Source organism: Artemia sp. Qi Xiang Cuo, chromosome 1 (assembly GCF_049724085.1).
Source record: "Artemia sp. Qi Xiang Cuo chromosome 1, ASM4972408v1, whole genome shotgun sequence".
Taxonomy (NCBI): Eukaryota; Metazoa; Arthropoda; class Branchiopoda; order Anostraca; family Artemiidae; genus Artemia; species Artemia sp. Qi Xiang Cuo.
In genome coordinates, this window is record NC_142794.1 from 91249121 (window position 1) to 91266582 (window position 17462).

At 35.8% G+C, this 17462-nt stretch overlaps 1 protein-coding gene across 2 annotated transcripts in view; it reads right to left on the reverse strand.

Moving 5' to 3' along the window:
* Nucleotides 1–16965, reverse strand: part of Nbr (exonuclease mut-7 homolog) — a 106938-nt gene extending 89973 nt beyond the window's left edge. The window contains exons 1-2 of one of the 2 annotated variants that reach the window (XM_089087712.1): nucleotides 16897–16965; nucleotides 9328–9456 (exon numbers count right to left, since the gene is read on the reverse strand). Coding sequence is in view for 1 of the 2 variants with exons in the window: in XM_089087703.1 (XP_088943829.1) it covers nucleotides 9328–9456; nucleotides 16662–16719 (187 nt within the window). In the remaining variant the exon portion in view is untranslated. Of the gene's footprint in view, nucleotides 1–9327; nucleotides 9457–16661; nucleotides 16733–16896 lie in introns of those variants that run through there. The other variant, XM_089087703.1, reaches the window with a different exon arrangement.
* Nucleotides 16966–17462: the final 497 nt, after the last annotated feature.

Here is a 17462-nt window from a genome sequence, read left to right on the forward strand (position 1 = left end):
ACTTTCTCCTTCATTATTTACATAAATACAATAGTACGAATTTATATGAATCCTGGAGAGGGGGGCAAAAAGTGCATTTTTTCTTATAATTTTTACTAGATTACTATCTACCGCTGCAACCCGGATATAGAGCTTTCCGATAAACTTTTTCTTTTTTCATTAATTTGCATAAATATGTAGTAAGAATTTATATGAATCCTGGGGAGGGGGAAAAAGTGCATCTTTTCTTAAATCATACCTTTGAAATATTAGCAGATCCAGAGATTCTGGAGGGGGGGGGGGTTGGCTAAGAAATAAAATTAGCATTCTTGGATTGTGTAATTATAGTTAGTCACAGTCGTGGCTGTCACTACCCCTTTTCCTTCTGGAATGGACCATGAAAACATACCTACATACTCAAAAGCATGCCCGCTCCTATTCTTAGAATAAAAGTTTGAAGTAGTTGCAATTTATATGATATAGCAAATGTATGCGTTGGATTTTCTGCCGCAAAGCCATAGAAATTTTCGAAATAAGTTATCAAAAAGTACAATTGTCCTTATATTTGCATCCCTTTGAAAACCTATTTAAGAGAAGAGAGTACTTAAGAAAGCATTATCTAGCAAAGAGTCTAAAATTCTTTGAAATTCGGAATTTGAGAAATTTCACTTTACATATTTACTTAAGAATGAATTTGGTGGGGGGCCTAGAACAATATTTTCTAGCGGGAAGGGTCGTAAAAATATGCGACGTACCCTTAAACCATTAATTCTCTTTTTGAAAATTTTTGACACGCATTGGCTAGGAAATATTTAGCCTTCTTTCTTCTTTCATAGTTTTGTTTAAGATGGCTTCCGAAGTCCAAACGTTCCTAATGGGGGGGGGGCCGAAGTCCAGATGAGGGGAGTGGAAAGCATGGTCTGGAGGAAGAAACCGCCCCCTCCCAAATCAACTATGGGCTCTGCTTAAAAAATAATGACTTTGAGCTGACTGCATAATTTCATGCCAAAAAATGTTTTATTTTCAAAATGTCCGGGAAGTTTGAGAAGATGCTGTATAAACATAAAAGCACTTTTTTGGAAAAAAGGGACTGGAAAATGGAAGATATAACCATAAAGAAAAATGGATGGCAATATTTGCGGGCACAGACAATTTTTCGCCCCTTTATTAGAAACACTGCACTTTTTTGCGGAAAAAAAATGATGCAATAGTACTGGGTTTTTCTCAAAAGGGCTATCGCCTGTGAGAAGTACTACCCGTGGCAAGTGGCAATCTTGACAAGAAGTAAATGAGAGACTAAAAAGTTAATGTTTTCATATCGGAGACCCATTCATTTTCTAGACTAAAAACTTTCTAGACTAAAACTAGACTAAAAAGATCTTTTCGAAGCTGTCAGAAACCGCTTTAAAGCATCTTAGCGTACTACTACTAGTGTCGAGCGAACATGCATCTTTGATCTAAAAGTATTTCATGTAAGTATGCCCGGACAATGTCCAAACAAGGGGAAAGCACAACTTTTAAACGATGAGCTTTAACGCTTGAACAGCTGAGGCTATAATTAACTTTCTAATAATAAGCCAAAACTTATCATTTACATTTTTTTTTTCTTTAACCATTAAGTGTTCGAAAAACAGCTGTTTAAACAACTGGTTTTGAACGAAAACAGTGTTTTTTACCAAATAAGAGAACAGAAATAGGAACAGGTCTTCTGTTTTTTTTGTTTTTGTTTTTTTTTTGTTTTTTTGGCCTGTTCTGTTTCTGTTCCATTTCATTCAAGCCCTGTTTTTTTCTGTTTTTTCAGAAAAATAGAACAGTGCCTATGCTTAAACATATTGTTTTAGTGTATGTGAACTATAAACAGGAAAGGGGACTTGAATACATGCCATATTTCCTTAATTCAACTGATGATTTGCCAATCTATGACTTAAAATTAAAGAATAACACGATGATTATGCTATTGATTAATTTAGGTACTTCAGAGGGTATGTGCGATGGAACATGTCTAGGTTTTACTGACTTATATAAAAAATATTTAAAGGAAAAGTATAATTATTGGTAAAAAGCTGAAAAAGAAAGTTTTTGTATATGTGATGTCATGTGAATCTATACAAGATTATGAATGAGTTAGAACAGCTAAAGCAAAAGGTATGGAAAAAATGTCTGAGATAGGCCCTAATGATGGACGAAAATTAAGCACAGCGAGATCTGCGGTTAGGAGGCAGGCAATAACCATTATCACAACGAATCACAAACGAAAATGATTTGCACCAAAATCTGCAGTTAGAAGACAAGTGACGGCGAGGATCGCTTGGAATCGTAGACAAATTCTGCGTTCAGAAGAGAAGCAACGGCGATAATCACAACGAGTCCCAGAACAATACAACTCCTATAAAATGTATGGATTTGCAAAGGATAAACAGGAAGGCGGAATCGAATTCACGCCTGAATTTTGAATTCAATTGTAATTGCTTATTTGCAACCTCATGACTTAAAATTACAGAACAATACGATAATGATGCTAATTCGTAATTTGAGAATCACATATATACAAGCGTGCCGGGTGCCACGGCCCGGAGATACCAGAAGACCAAGCTTCGTTCGGTACCGGGTACTGGTACCCAGCTGGCCTGTATTTATGTAGGTATCGCAACAACTATTATAAATCCATAATATCTGAAACTTCCGGGTTTGATTATAATTACATATTAAAGAATTGACCTAACTTCAATCATTTTCAGTAATCTTGGTTATTATGGTGACTTTCTTTCTGTTTTCTTGTTTGATGATATTTCAATCATACTGTACTACTTGAAATAAAAATTGTTTTCAGCAAAGTGCAAACGGTACCCTGGCTTTCATAATCCTTAAAAAGCATTTGCCCTAATCATGTTTGTGGGAATTTACGTCCGCTTTGAGCTGATACATTGTAATTTCTGTTTCTGTTACGTTTCATTCATTAACTAATAGTGATTTCTGTTCATTTTAAGTTTGAGTTATAATATGACTTTGTTTCTACTCATCTTTGGCTTAACTTAGCCTTTTACTTTTCTTCGAAAATCTTCTTTTACAGAATACCTTGTTATTAAATCATAGGCAGCGCGATAGTGCTGCCTAAGTAAAGAACGATGTTGGCACAATCTATTATTTATTTATTTTTTGGTTTTAGAGCAGGGCAGTTTAGTAGTTGATTTCCAGATAGAAATTATGTTTTGGAGGCGGAAATTCCACCCACAGCCCTCAGGGCAAGGGTTGTAGATTATGCCCTGGGAGGCATATAAGGTTTTTTATAGAAAGCTTTGTCGTAGAAACTTCAAAAAGGGCTCATTTGATTGGAAATTCAAAGGGCTAGTGCGCTTTTTAAGAGTCGAAGTGATTAAAGGGCAACTAACCCTCCTCTCAAGCCCATATTTTCCCCAAACACATCCAATCTAAATTTTAATATACCAATTTTGTTGATCGTCGTTAAAAGTTTTGGAAATTTGGTCTTTGAGGATGACCAGCCCCCCCCCCCCCCCACCCCCCCGCCGCCCTCAGTGCAAGGGTTGTAAGTTGGGTTGTAACTGGGGGCATATAAGGTTTTCTATAGAAAGCGTTGTCGTAGAACTTCAAAAAGGGCAAACTCGATTGGAAATTGAAATGGCTAGTGCCCTTTTTAATAGTCGAAAGTGATTGGAAGGCAACTAACACCACTTCCACGCCCACCGTTTCACATCCAATCAACATTTTGGGATAGTCATTTTGTTTAACGCAGTTGAAAGTTCTGATAATTATATCTTTGAGCAGGACACTCCCCCAGTCTTCGGGGCAAGGGTTATAGGTTATGCCCTAGGGGCATATTAGGTTTTTATTCTAAGCTTTGTCGTAGAAACTTGAAAAGGGGCTCATTCGATTGGAAATTCAAAGGGATAGTGCCCTATTTAATAGACGAAAGAGATTGGAGGCCAACTAGCCCCCCTCTCATGCCAACCATTTCTTCAAACACATTCAGTCAAAATTTAGAGACAGCCATTTTGTTCAACGTAGTAGAAAGTTCTGGAAATTAGGTCTTTGAGGATGATAACCCCCTCAGAGCAAAGGTTGTAAGTTATACCCAGGGAGCATATAAGGTTTTTATACAAAGTTTTGTCGTAGAACCTTCAAAAGGGGCTCATTTTATTGGAAGTTGACAGGGCTAGTGCATTTTTTAATAGTCGAAACTGAATGGAGAGCAACTAACCCCCCTCTCACAACCACCATTTCCCCAAACACATTCAATCAAAGTTTAGAGATAGCCATTTTGTTCAACGTAGATGAAAGTTTTGGAAATTATGTATTTGAGGATGACAAACCCCCCAGAGCCCCCAGGGTAAAAGGTTGTAAGTTATGCCCTGGGGGCATATAGGCCTAAGGTTTTTATAGATAGCGTTGTCACAAAAACTTCAAAAGGGGCTCTTTCAATTGGAAATTGAGAGGGCTAGTGCCCTTTTTAATAGTCGAAAGTGATTGGAGGGTAACTGACCCATTCAATCAAAGTTTAGAGATAGCCATTTTGTTCAACGTAGTTGAAAGTTCTAGAAATTATGTATCCGAGGATGACACTCCCCCCAGAGCCCTCAGGGCTAAGTTGTAACTTATACCCTGGGGCATATAAGGTTTTTATTGAAAGCTTTGTCATAGAAAATTGAAAAAGGGCTCATTTGATTGGAAATTCAAAGGTATTGCGCGTTTTTTAACAGTCGACAGCCCCCTCTCACTCCCACCTTTTCCCCAATCAACGACAATAAAAATTCTAAGGCAGCCATTTTTTTCAACGCGGTTGGAAATCCTGAAGACCTGGTCTTAGAGGAAGAAATCCCCCCCCCACAGTCCTCAAGGCAAATGGTGTATGTTATATCCTGGGGGCATACAGGGTTTTTTATAGAAAGCGTTGTCGTAGAAACTTCAAAAAGGGTTTATTCGATTGGAAATTTAAATGCCTAGTGCCCTTTTTAATAGTCGAAAGTTATTGGAAGGCAACTAACGCCTCTTCGAAGCCCACCATTTCCCAAAACACATCCAATCACAATTTTGATATGGCTATTTTGTTCAACGCAGTTGAAAGTTCTGAAAATTATGCTTTTGAACAGGACACTCCCCCCGCGGTCTTCAGGGCAAGGGTTATAAGTTATGCCCTGGGAGCATATAAGGTTTTTATTGAAAGCTTTGTCGTAGAAACTTCAAAAACGGCTCATTCGATTAGAAATTGAAATGGTCAGTGCCTTTTTTAATAGCCGAAAGTGATTGGAAGGCAACTAACACCCCTTCCAGGCCCACCACTTCCAAAAACACATCCGATCAAAATTTTGAGATAGCCATTTTGTTCAACACAGTTGAAAGTTTTGGAAATGATGTGTTTGAGCAGGACACTCCCCTCACAGTCTTCAGGGCAAAGGTTATGTTATGCCTTGGGGCCATATAAGGTTTATAAGGTTTTTAGTTGAAAGTTTTGGAAATGATGTCTTTGGCAGGACACTCCCCCCACAGTCTTCAGGGCAAGGGTTATAAGTTATGCCTTGGGGGCATATAAGGTTTATAGTTGAAAGATTTGAAAATTAGGTCTTTGAGGATGACAACCCCCCCTTAGCCCTAAGGGCAAGGGTTGTATGTTATGCCCTGAGGGCATATAAGATTTTTATAGAAAGCGTTTTCGTAGAAACTTCAAAAAGCGTTCATTCGATTGGAAAGTGAAATGGCTAGTGCCCTTTTTAATAGTTGAAAGTGATTGGAGGGCAAACTAACTCCCTCTCACGCTCACCATTTCCCCTAACACACACAATCAAAATTTTGAGATAGTCATTTTTTTCAACGTAGTTAAAAGTTCTGGAAATGATGTCTTTGAGGATGACACCCCCCCAGCCCTCAGGGCAATGGTTGTAAGTTATGCCCAGTGGGTATATAAGGTTTTTATAGAAAGCGATGTTGTAGAAACTTCAAAAAATGCTCATTCGATTGGAAATTGAAAGGGCTAGCGCCCTTTTTAATAATCGAAAGTGATTGAAGGCCAACTAACCCCCCTCTCATGCCCACCATTTCCCCAAAAACATCCAATCAAAAATTTTTAGATAGCCATTTTGTTGAACGTAGTTGACAGGTCTGGAAATTAGGTCTTTGAGTATGACCCCCCCCACAGCCCTCAGGGTTAAGGTTGTAAGTTATGCCCTGGGGCCATATAATGTTTTTATAGAAAGCGTTGTCATAAAGAATTCAAAAAGGGTTCATTCGATTGGAAATTGAAAGGGTTATTGCCCATTTCAACAGTCGAAAGTAATCGGAGGGAGAATCCCCCCATGCCCATCACTTCCCCAAATATTTGCAATCAACAGTTTGATGTTACCATTTTGTTCAACGTAGATGAAAGGTCTGGAAATTATGTCTTTAGGGATAACAACCCTCCCCCCCTAGCCCTCAGAACAAGGGTCGTAAGTTATGCCCTTGGGACATATAAGGTTTTATAGAAAGTTTTGTCGCAGAAGCTTCAAAAAGGGCTCATTTGATTGGAAAGTGAGAAGACTAGTGCCTTTTTTATTAGTACAAAGTGATCAAAGGGCGAATGCCCCCCCCCCCCACGCCCATAATTTCCCCAAACACTTCCAATCAAAATTTGAGATAGCCATTGTGTTCAGCGTATCAAATCGGCTCATTTGGATTGGTAATCAGACGCTCTAGTGTTCTTTTTAAGAGTCAAAGTGATCGGAGGGCAGCTACCCCCTCCCCCTCCAAACAAACAAACACACACGTCGTATTGTCCTGAAATGCATCTAACAGAAATTTTGAGATAGCTATTCTATTCAAAATGGTGTAAATATAGTATAACAAGGCCTTTGGGGTTGAAACAATCCCCGGAGACTAGGGGCAATGGTTGTAAGCTATGCCCAGGGGGTATTTAAGGTTTTTATGGAAGGGATGGTTGTTTAACTTTAGAAGAGACTCAGTCTTTCTCTCTGAAAAAGACTATGTCAATATAAAACGAACAGAAATTAATTTAAAAAAAACTTTTTGAACAAAATAAGTTTTTTTTTTTAAAGTAAAGAACTCCATTATACCAAAATGAACAAAAATAGAATCAAATAATCTACCAGGAATACAACTACCACAAATCAGTATCAATAAATAAATGAAACCCAGAACAAACAGAAATTAAAATAAATAAGTCAAACTCAAGACGTGCAGAAATTATTATGAGTATGGTTTTAAACCCCATCCCTTCTAAAAGCCAGAATATAATTTGTACTTTACTGAAAAAATTCTTTTAAATGTTTTCACTCTTCTAACTTAAGAAATCAAAAATCAATTAAGATTTTAAGGAATAAATGTCAGCATATGTATATTAAACTGACAATGCAGATTTTTTCCAGTAAATTCATTTAATTTTTTCAGTAAAGTACAAATTATATTCTGGCTTTTAGAAAGCTTGGGGTTTACAACCCTACTCATATTAATTTCCGCTCGTTTTGAGTTTGACTTTTATTTATTTTAATTTCTGTTTGTTTTGGGTTTCATTTATTTATTGATACTGATTTTTGGTAGTTGTATTCTTGGTAGATTATTTGATTCTATTTTTGTTCATTTTGGTTAAATGGAGTTCCTTACTTTTTCTTAAAAACTTATTTTATTGAATAAGTTTTTTAATTAATTACGGTAATGTATAAAAATCGGACCCCCTCTCAGTTTTGTTCAAGTTTGACAGGATGTATAGACCTGCCCCCTCTCAGCCAGAGCTATTACAACTATACAGTCGTAAGACCTAAGTAACAGGAAAACACACCAGAATTTGAAGCTAAATTTCCCTTCACTTATCGGTCACACATCTCACAAGAGAGATTTTGACAACAAGACGGAAAATATTTTGAAGCAACTTGAACTGGCATATATTCTCAACGAAACACAACAAAAACGTCTAAAAATTGGGCCTTCAATTACCCATGATATAGTGATATAAAAATATCGCAGCAGCATTGACCTAGTAAAGAACAAAGGGTCTCACTTGCGTGTGTTTGTGTCTGTTGGTTGATTTTAAAGGCTTGCCATGGACAGTCATGCAGAATTGTCACATGGCATTTTGATCGCCAACTAAAAATTCTAGTACTAGAATTAATAAACACTATAAATAAACATTACAAATGAACATAACAATAAACTATTATTAATGAACTTGTTAAGGGTATCACTGATGCTTCAAACTGGATCAGTTCAAAACTTCAAGACAGCTTTTTATAAGGCTCAACACTAATCCACTGTCTACCCATCAAGTAATGAGACAGATGATAACAGATTTTGAAAACCCCTTCCTCTCCCTACAAAAGTCAGTTGAATATGTACATTCGTATTAATGGATCCCTTTCTGCTCCCATAAGGGGATTGATAAAGAATCAGATTTCAAAAAGCCTTAACATGTAAATTAGATATCAGATTCAACAAAGTTTTGCTGAAACTTGACAAGCGTTGCAGTAGATGTTTACATTACATGTATTTTTAACCCCCTTGCCCAGTTCCTCACTGAAAAAACATCTGGTCTGGTAAGAAAAACACTATATCTTATTTCCTCCCAAATCTGGTAGAGATTCGACAAACTGTTTGGGCAGATATCATTGTGACCAAAATTTAGGGGTCCTCAACAGAGGGTCAACATTATAACCAGAGTTCAAGAATCTCCCTTACACAACTGAGTTCAGATATAGCCTGGAGCCAAAATCCTATCCTTCCAATAGTTTTGTCTGAAATCTAACAGACTATTCTGGTTCATGTATTAATTACAGGATTTACTCCCTTTTCCATTCCTCGTGTATAAAGGGCTGTTTTATGTCCCGGTAAGGCATAAGTACGATACTAGCTAGTACTTTCAATGAAGTTTAACTGAAACCCAACAACTTATTCTGGACGACAGGAATTTAGAGACACTCTTTCCCCCAAACAGCTCAAAATGTGTACAAGCCCCAAGAGGTACAATCTTGACACTTATTCTTGCTTCCAATCAAATTTGTTTCGAGATCTCATAGCCCATTAGAGAGCTTTAGATCTAATCATTTCTTGGAGGGGAGGGGAGCTAAAATCCTCTAGTATGGTTAAAAGGTATGTTTTTAAATATACAAGAATTAACAAAACTATCAAAGAGGCAATATAGAAGCAGGTGGTCTTTCCTAATATTATTCTTAAAACATGAATTTTTGAAGATTAGACCAATCAAAATAAGATATCTAAATCCTCTTATTTTCCAATGATCTGGAAAATGATATAATAGCATTATATAGGAAAATTCAGGGATTCAGTTTTTTCCAACCTTATAGACCTACTGTTTTCCAAAAGCAAAGATTGTTGACAAAACATACTTACTGTAGGTTCTAAGTAGTACATTCTTCTTAGTAGCAAAGGATGTCTGCAGAATATTTAATAGAACTCCATATGGCTTATCAGACTGACCAAAAATGTCTAAAATAGCTGAAGTTGGGCCAACTCTGCTGCCTAAAATTACGTAAGGTCAGGTAATAAGTGAAAATACATAATGAGTTCAGGAAAGAATAAAAAAGTTTCAACATCTTTTTGTAACAAACAATAAACCTAATAATCAGTAAGTACCTACTTCTGCAGCAAAGCAAACTAGACTCTTGGTATAATGTAGAAAACATTTAGCAGTTGAACACCAATTGTAATTAACAATTTTGAGAAGCACTGCAGCTAAAACTATGACTGAGAATGCACCTTACCACCCAGGTCAACAGCTCAGATCAAGCAGTTTTATAATCAGCCTAGCTGTGAACAGCAAAATTTGCAAAGTGATTTAAAGATACATCAGACCCATCCCAGCTTTTGAAGCTAAAAAGGCTCCCTAAGGCACCAATTTAAGTATGGAGATGTATTGAAAACTCATAAGCTGCTGTATGAACAGGAGACCCCAATAGCGTCAATTCATGAGAATGTAAAGGGAGGCAGGATTAAAATGTATTTTTCAAAATTTAAAAAGGGACAAATGAGTCATTTTTTTCATTTTTTCAACAGAAACTTAAAAAAAAACAACTAGGAGACAATCGCAGGTCTCCTCCATTTAGACAGCTCCTCAAGAAGGACTGGCTGTGAAACCAAGTCAGGGAGCATAAACTAGTTTTGCATCATATTCTTCTCTAACTACGTAGTTGTCCTAGGGAATTGGTCAAATAGTTTTGTCTCCAGGGGTTAAAACATTCAAGTCATCTATCACCAAGGAGTGGTAGAACCAGCCACATTTTAGGTTGACCCAATGAGCTAAGCAACTTAACCAAATGCAAAAAGCACTTGCTTGCCTTCCACTATAACTCATGTCTTCTCAACAAGTTTCATTTAAAAATTTCAAGTAAGAATTCAAAGAAAACTTAATCATCTAATTGCTCATCTTATGTCAACCCTAGAATATTGCATTATAGATCCATAAAGGATTAATGTAGGTGTTATATTCACCAGTAAGGTTCAACTATTCAAAGCAACCACTGATTTGTTTGTCAAGTAATGTTAATTCAACAACAGCTTAATTTGTAAAGGCTCACTGAAAGGTATTTTGGGTCTGTTATAGTAGCAAACTACAGCCTAATTAGTAGTTAGAAGATGAAAGATGATGGATCTTTAGTGTTGTCAACTGATATCATCTATATCTTCATTTGCTAAAGAAGCTATTGAAGATGTCTTGTCCAGCTTTCCCCAAGAACAAATTAAAGAAATATCCAAATACGCAATTTGCAAAGAGCCTGAAAAGCTACAAAGAAACTGTGCTTTCTATCCAGGTGAACTGCCTGTCAAGTTACTCATTGAATATGCAGTATTTCTAGCTAAACCTGTAATGTCCAATATTAATTCATGCTTCAGGGAGCAAAAGTTCCCATGAGCCTGGAATTAAGCTTACGTGCGTGTTATTCCCAAGGTAAAATACCCCAAATCCTGTTATCCACTCTGATCAATATCAATACCCCTAATCTAGCCAAAGTGACTCAGTTGTTCATATATTGTGCACTCTTGTTGCAAATACGCCCCTGCCTCAATCCTTACCAGTGCAGGAGCCTTAAAGGAAGCAGGACCACTCACTACTTAGTGCAGCTCTACCACCTAATTACTGAATGGCTAGACAAAGGGGGTACCATAGTTGATCTGCCTTTAGCCGACTACTGCAAGACATTTGATTTAATACACCATATCACAGCTTTACAGAACCTGAAATGCATGGGCTCTAGAAAGGCCATTCTACTGCTGATAGTACACTTCCTGTGACACCAATATCAGCGCGGTTATGCACTTTTTCCAGGGAATCTTGACTCTTATTGGCTGGAAATAGCATGTGATGCTCCACAAGGTACTAAACTCCCTATCCTCTTGTTTTTAGCAATCACTAACAATATTTTGTGTGAAAACACTGACAATAAGATCCAAATATTCGGATGATTTGCTTGCCCTGCTGAAATACAATTGCATTGAGAGGTCATGTAATCCCCCAATTTGATAGTGACCTAAATGACAAACTCAAAGATCAGTGCAGTTTAAATGTTGGATTAACAATAGTAAGTTAATCTGTCAATAGTAAGTTAGTCAGATAAACAATAATAACACTGAAGTGATGTGCTTCAATCCTCTAAAGAGACATTGCTTGCCCTAACCCCTGTTACCCTACCACTTTGAATGAGGGTGTCCTGGGTGTGGCATTCAGTGATGATTGTTCATTTAGCCCATTTGATAAGAACCTTGTAGTAAGGGCAACTATATGCTGCAATCCTTAACCACACTGCACTTACTTGCACATACCCTCTACTTGAATAAGCATGTCCAATTTGGGGACAACAAGTCCTAAACATCAACAATAAAATTGAAACAGAGCAAAACTGAGGCCTTAAAAATCATCATAGGAGCCAAGTATGTCATTTACAAATATCCCCTTGCAGCTCTACAAATGCCAACCATTAAGTAATGCAGGTACCATCTGATGAGCAGTTTTGGACACTCCAAGCTATTGAGTGATAAGCACCATACCCTACTACATCCTGCCACCACAGTCAATAGAAAAACAGACCACAAGAACAATCTTGAACCAGTGCACTGCAGGACAAATCATTTCAGTAATTCATTTTTTCCTTTTTTTTACTAATGCAATAAATTGTACTTAGTGTTTATTATGTTGTAAAAGGCAACATAAATTAGTTGCAGCACTAGTCATGATTATGTTAGCCATTTTTACCCAATGGATGCTACAATTCTAGTAATTTATTTTTAGCCTGCTTTTACAGTAAAAGCAGGTAGAGGGAATGCAAACAAAAAAAGAGAAATACACAAAAATAAACTTAGACATATAGCTATGACAGAAATACAAAACTACAAGTACATAATATGAAAAAGGCAAAAGAAATACAGACATAAAAATAACAGTCTTCAGTACCAGGATTGGTCCAAACAGCCACATAACATTATGAAATAGACCTAATCACAGATGAGATTCCCTTTTTAACCTCAAATGCAACTTCTTGTGCACAGCCCAATACTATCTGTCACAATAAACTTACAAAAAATCTTCTGAGTTTTATACCACCAGGGTAGATACAACAAACTCATTTATTTAAAATACCACAAACTCAAAACTCTTATATCCCATATATTACTAGCATTTAAAAGAGGATGCAAACCTGATAGAAAAAAAATTGAATGATCAAAATACATTGGATAAAGCCTTGCAAGGTCCTTACAAGAAAACTAGCCATGGTTAGGGAAAATTTTAGAATAATTTGCTATAAGATCATTCATAGCATTAGCAAATAAAGTTGAACAGATAACAGAGAAAAAAGAGCCAAATATTAATCCTAAGCTAACAAAACAGAGAAACAAAGAAACATATATAGGTATTAGGGAGCATTGGAATTAATACTTTGAAATATTTAGTTATTATTCCAAATAGTACTGAGCCTTATTGCATGTTAGATTATTTAGGAACAAAGTATTTTAAGACCTTGCAATAGTAAATATTTTTGTTTATAAAATCCTTTATATTATATCTTATTACCTTTATACATCAAAATTAATCTCTTACAAAAAAAGATGATAATCTTGCACTCACAGAACCTATGGAACCAACCAAAAGTATTGTTAGATTACATTAATTGATAAATCTCTCCATAAACATACAGATTGCAGCTTATTCATCTCTCAAGCACAAAAAGCAAATAATTTACCATTTCATGCCTAAATTATGGAATCAGGCTAGAAAACAAACTCACATAATGCTGCAGAAAACATTTTAAGATTCTAATGAGATGAAAAACATGCAGAAAAATTGTTTGCTCTAGGAATTAAATTGCATTATGGCACCTTTTAAAACCATCTACCAGTAAAGCTCAATTCTTTACTTAGCCATTCTATGAAGAGATTTCTATGAGAAGTAAAAAATAACTCTAGTGACATTTTTTTCTTCATTTTACCATAGTATGGGGATTAGCATGTCATCAGTGGTTAATCTTCTTGACTTGCCAGGTATTATAGCAGCTCTAGTCTTCAGGTCTGACATGAAAAGCAGCTAAAAAGTACAATTTCTGATTTTTAGAGACTAGAGGAACTGTTGTTTTCCTAGAGGTGTGTAGGCCTACTATGGTAATTTGAGTACTAATAGTCAGTCAAATAGACAAGCCAAACTTGAATAAGAGTAAACTGAATGCCTATAGTGTCCTAGACTTCTCAAACACTTACAGAATAGTGTGCTTTTCTGATACTAAGAATCAAATGTAGAAGAGGCTCAATATATACCATTTCCTCATCTTTATATCAATTTTGTGTAGTTCCAGGACCATATTGCAGAATCTGCTCTACCCATAAACCAATTGCATTCTTTCACTGCAAATGGTCTTATTAGCTTATGTTTACCTATTAGTTAAGTTTCTTGTTACTGCTTGTAACTGTCAATTATGTGGATCCCAGATTAGAATGATAGAACATGAACTTGTTTGCTGTCTAATTATTTTACTGATATGCAGTTGTGCTGATTTTCTGTCATCTTGAATACTGTCAAAGGTTACTTCAGGTCAGTTCCCCTTTGAGAGTAAAAGGGTACATGTAGCTACAACATAATATCTGGTAATATTGCACTACAGCTCTTTTGATGGAAACCTTATAAAACAAAAAGAGTAGTATAACTATATGCCTTATTCAATCTCTTTCCAAAATACTATCACTTTTTTTCTGGCAACACACCCAACCCCCTTATGGTCCTCTAGGCTATATATCCCTAATAATATATAACAATATGTGTTTAGCCCTAAAAATATATTTTGAATGATGATTACAATGAAATTATAAGCAAACTTTTATTTGAAACAATTTGAAATCTGTATAACAATGGAGGGAAACATGATAATCTGATGAATAGAAACATACTGTATATAATGGTGAAATTCTAGATGAAGGGTTTTCTCATTCTGGTTAAGTGGTTGAGGAAAACTTTAGTTGAAGGAAAACTTTAGGAATAAATCCAGAGCCTCCCTAATCTAATGGGCAGGTGAAGTACCTACCTTTACTCCTTCCCCTTCAAGGGGCACTACACTTTGATGATGAATTGTATTATCTGTGTTATGCAAGTAAAACCTTAAAGAAATAGATCTGCTGCTCAAATAAGGCATGAGGAAATTTTTTTGAGCCTCATCTCTTTACTCAATTCTGAATTATGAAGTTTTGAAAATCTATTTCTTAAACTAAAGGAGAAATTCTTGATATTTGTTAAAATCCAGCTGAAATCCTATTCATTGCATTTTCAAAAACTAAAGCTAATGAGAAAGATACTAGAAATTCAAGATTAAGGTGAAACACTTTTTTCAAGATTGAAACAGGTAGACTTGTAATCCATGCAATCTTGTATCCTCTAGAAATAAGGAAGAGAAGATATAGCAGCCAAGCATGGCAACACCTGCCAACACCTTCCTCACGTGTGTTTTAGGCCCAAAATTCATTTCTGAAATTTCTTTTCAGGTAGCTCAGCTACCTTCCCAAATAGCAAGAACCCCCTTAAATAGAACTTCATCCATATAGAGACCTGTAGTTCAAAGCAATTTTGAATCCCTAGAAATAAGGAAAGGGAAAAGATAGAAACCTAGCTTGAGTATACCTTCCTAGGGTTATTTTAGGCCCTTGGTATATGCCTGGAAGTCCTTTTCAGGTAACTCAGCTATTTTCCAAGATAAAAAGAAGGCCTCATAACTAGAACTTTACTCATATTATAAAGTAAGAATTTCATATTATAAAGTAAGAAAAACTAGTGGTATGTTTTTAACCACTTTTCAGTAATTTAACTAGTGTTGATAACTTCTTTGTGTGTTTACAAAAATGAAATACTTTGGGGCTCCTTTAAGGGCTCAAGATGCAACTAGCCCCAGAAGCAATTACTGAATTATGAAAGAGCATAAAAAAGGGCATCAAATGACATTTTCACCTTAATCCTAGCTAAATTATATGGCCCACTAGAAATTTAGGTAAATTTGCAGGTGGCACAATAATCAAGCTAGGATGAAAGTGAATGCATCATTTGATGCTTTTTTTATGCTCTTTCTTAATTTAATAATTGCTTCTATTGCAAATTCCATCTTAAGCCCTTAAAGGGTCCCCAAAGGTATTTCATTTTTGTAACCACACAAAGAAGTTATCAACAGTAGTTGTTATTCAAATGTTGTCAAAAACATAACACTAGTTTATAAATAAGTTGTTCAAGAGTAGTATATTCCAAGAATGCTTACTTATAACAATTCAAACCTCATTTATTGGGTAACGCAAATATAAACCATTTACTTAATGTTTCAAGTTTTTCAAATGTCATCAACAAAAATAGTGCTGAATTTAGCAGTTCAAAACTGTGCTGTCAATAATTTAGGGTATATTCCAATTCAGGGTATATATTTACACATTAGGGGGGGGGGGGTGGGTAAATTTCAGGGTAACTTTGCAGTGGACCATATAATTTAGTCTAGCTAGGATGAAAGTGAAAACATCATTTGATGCTTTTTCATAATTCATATAAAATATCTTTGGGGCCATTTTAATAGCTCAAAATGCAATTTGTGACAGAAGCAATTATTGAATTAACCTATGAAAGAGCATAGCCTAAAAAAAGCATCAAATGATGTATTCACTTTAATTCTAGCCTAGCTAAATTATTGTGCCACCTACAAATTTACCAAAATTTACCCAATATATTTGGGTATAAGCCTATAAATGGGGCTGTTGAGAAGGAACTGTGTTAAGAAAGCAATTATTAGGCTACTTCATAATATGCAGAATAATTGTAGTTAATAGGCTACATTTTGACTGCAATTCTGCTATATCTTATTTTAACTTTAGCCCACTCCCCCTATTATGCAAATGTAGATCCTGAATTATATGCACACCATACATTTTGTAATGCATCACTCTTTTTTGATCTGTGTAGCCTACCTCACTCTTTTACAACACTGACAAAATCAAGAAACAGATCAGGTACAGCTATCCCTGATTTATAAGTTTTGAAATAAGTTGGAAAGAAAACTGTCAGAAATTGGAAAAATGCTAATAAAGTCTAGCCTAGGCTATAGCCTATGCTAGGACCTTGGAAACATGTTCTAGGCCTAAGTGGGTATAGGCTGTAAATTCATTCTCCCAACACCTAATTTTCCAGATAAAAATTCACCTTATTATTAAGTAAAACAGACCTTTTTGAGCAATAAACTCTGTTTCAAACAATTTTAGAGTTTCCAGTTCTATCTCCATTATTGAAATTTGACTTCCCGATACTTCTTCTACAAAATTAATTTTAAATCTAATAAGTAATTCTAGTCGACACTGTCCGAAAGAAGTAGGAAAGGGAGAAGAAAGAGTGGGATTCAGGCCATAATAAGGCTCACTGCTTTACATATTCATGTACACTTTCCATATTCATCTACTTACATATTCACTACTTTACATATTCATCTACATGTTTACATATGCATCCATATTTCGATTTCTTACAAGCAGTGTTTACAATTACGCCGTTTATTTTAACAGTAACGACATTTTTGCGACAGTGAATTTACATAAAAAGGCAATATCCCGTTCAGCCGCAAGTGAATTGTCCCAAGAAGAAGGCTATGAATTTATCTTAAGAAAAGAAAAAATATTCAAAGATTGGGATACATTGTCAACCCAACCCAGATAGAAGAGGGGCAAATGATCTGATGTTCAGGACGCACGCCTCGATTCACTACAGTTGATTGACTGAGATAAGGAATATAAAATAAAATAAATCACTCTAAGAATTATAATTCAAATGTCGCTTTATGCTTAATTTCTGGGTCTAAGGCTATTTACCTATATCGTACAATCAGGTCAAGACTAGTGTAATATTTTGGCCCTCGTAATAAATCAAAAATTGAATCTACTCTGGGCAATTTCATTAAAGCCACTCTCCATTTGGCAGATTCTGCCATTTCGCTTAAAAAGCAACGTCGAAGGTTGCAGTATCTGCAAGCTGC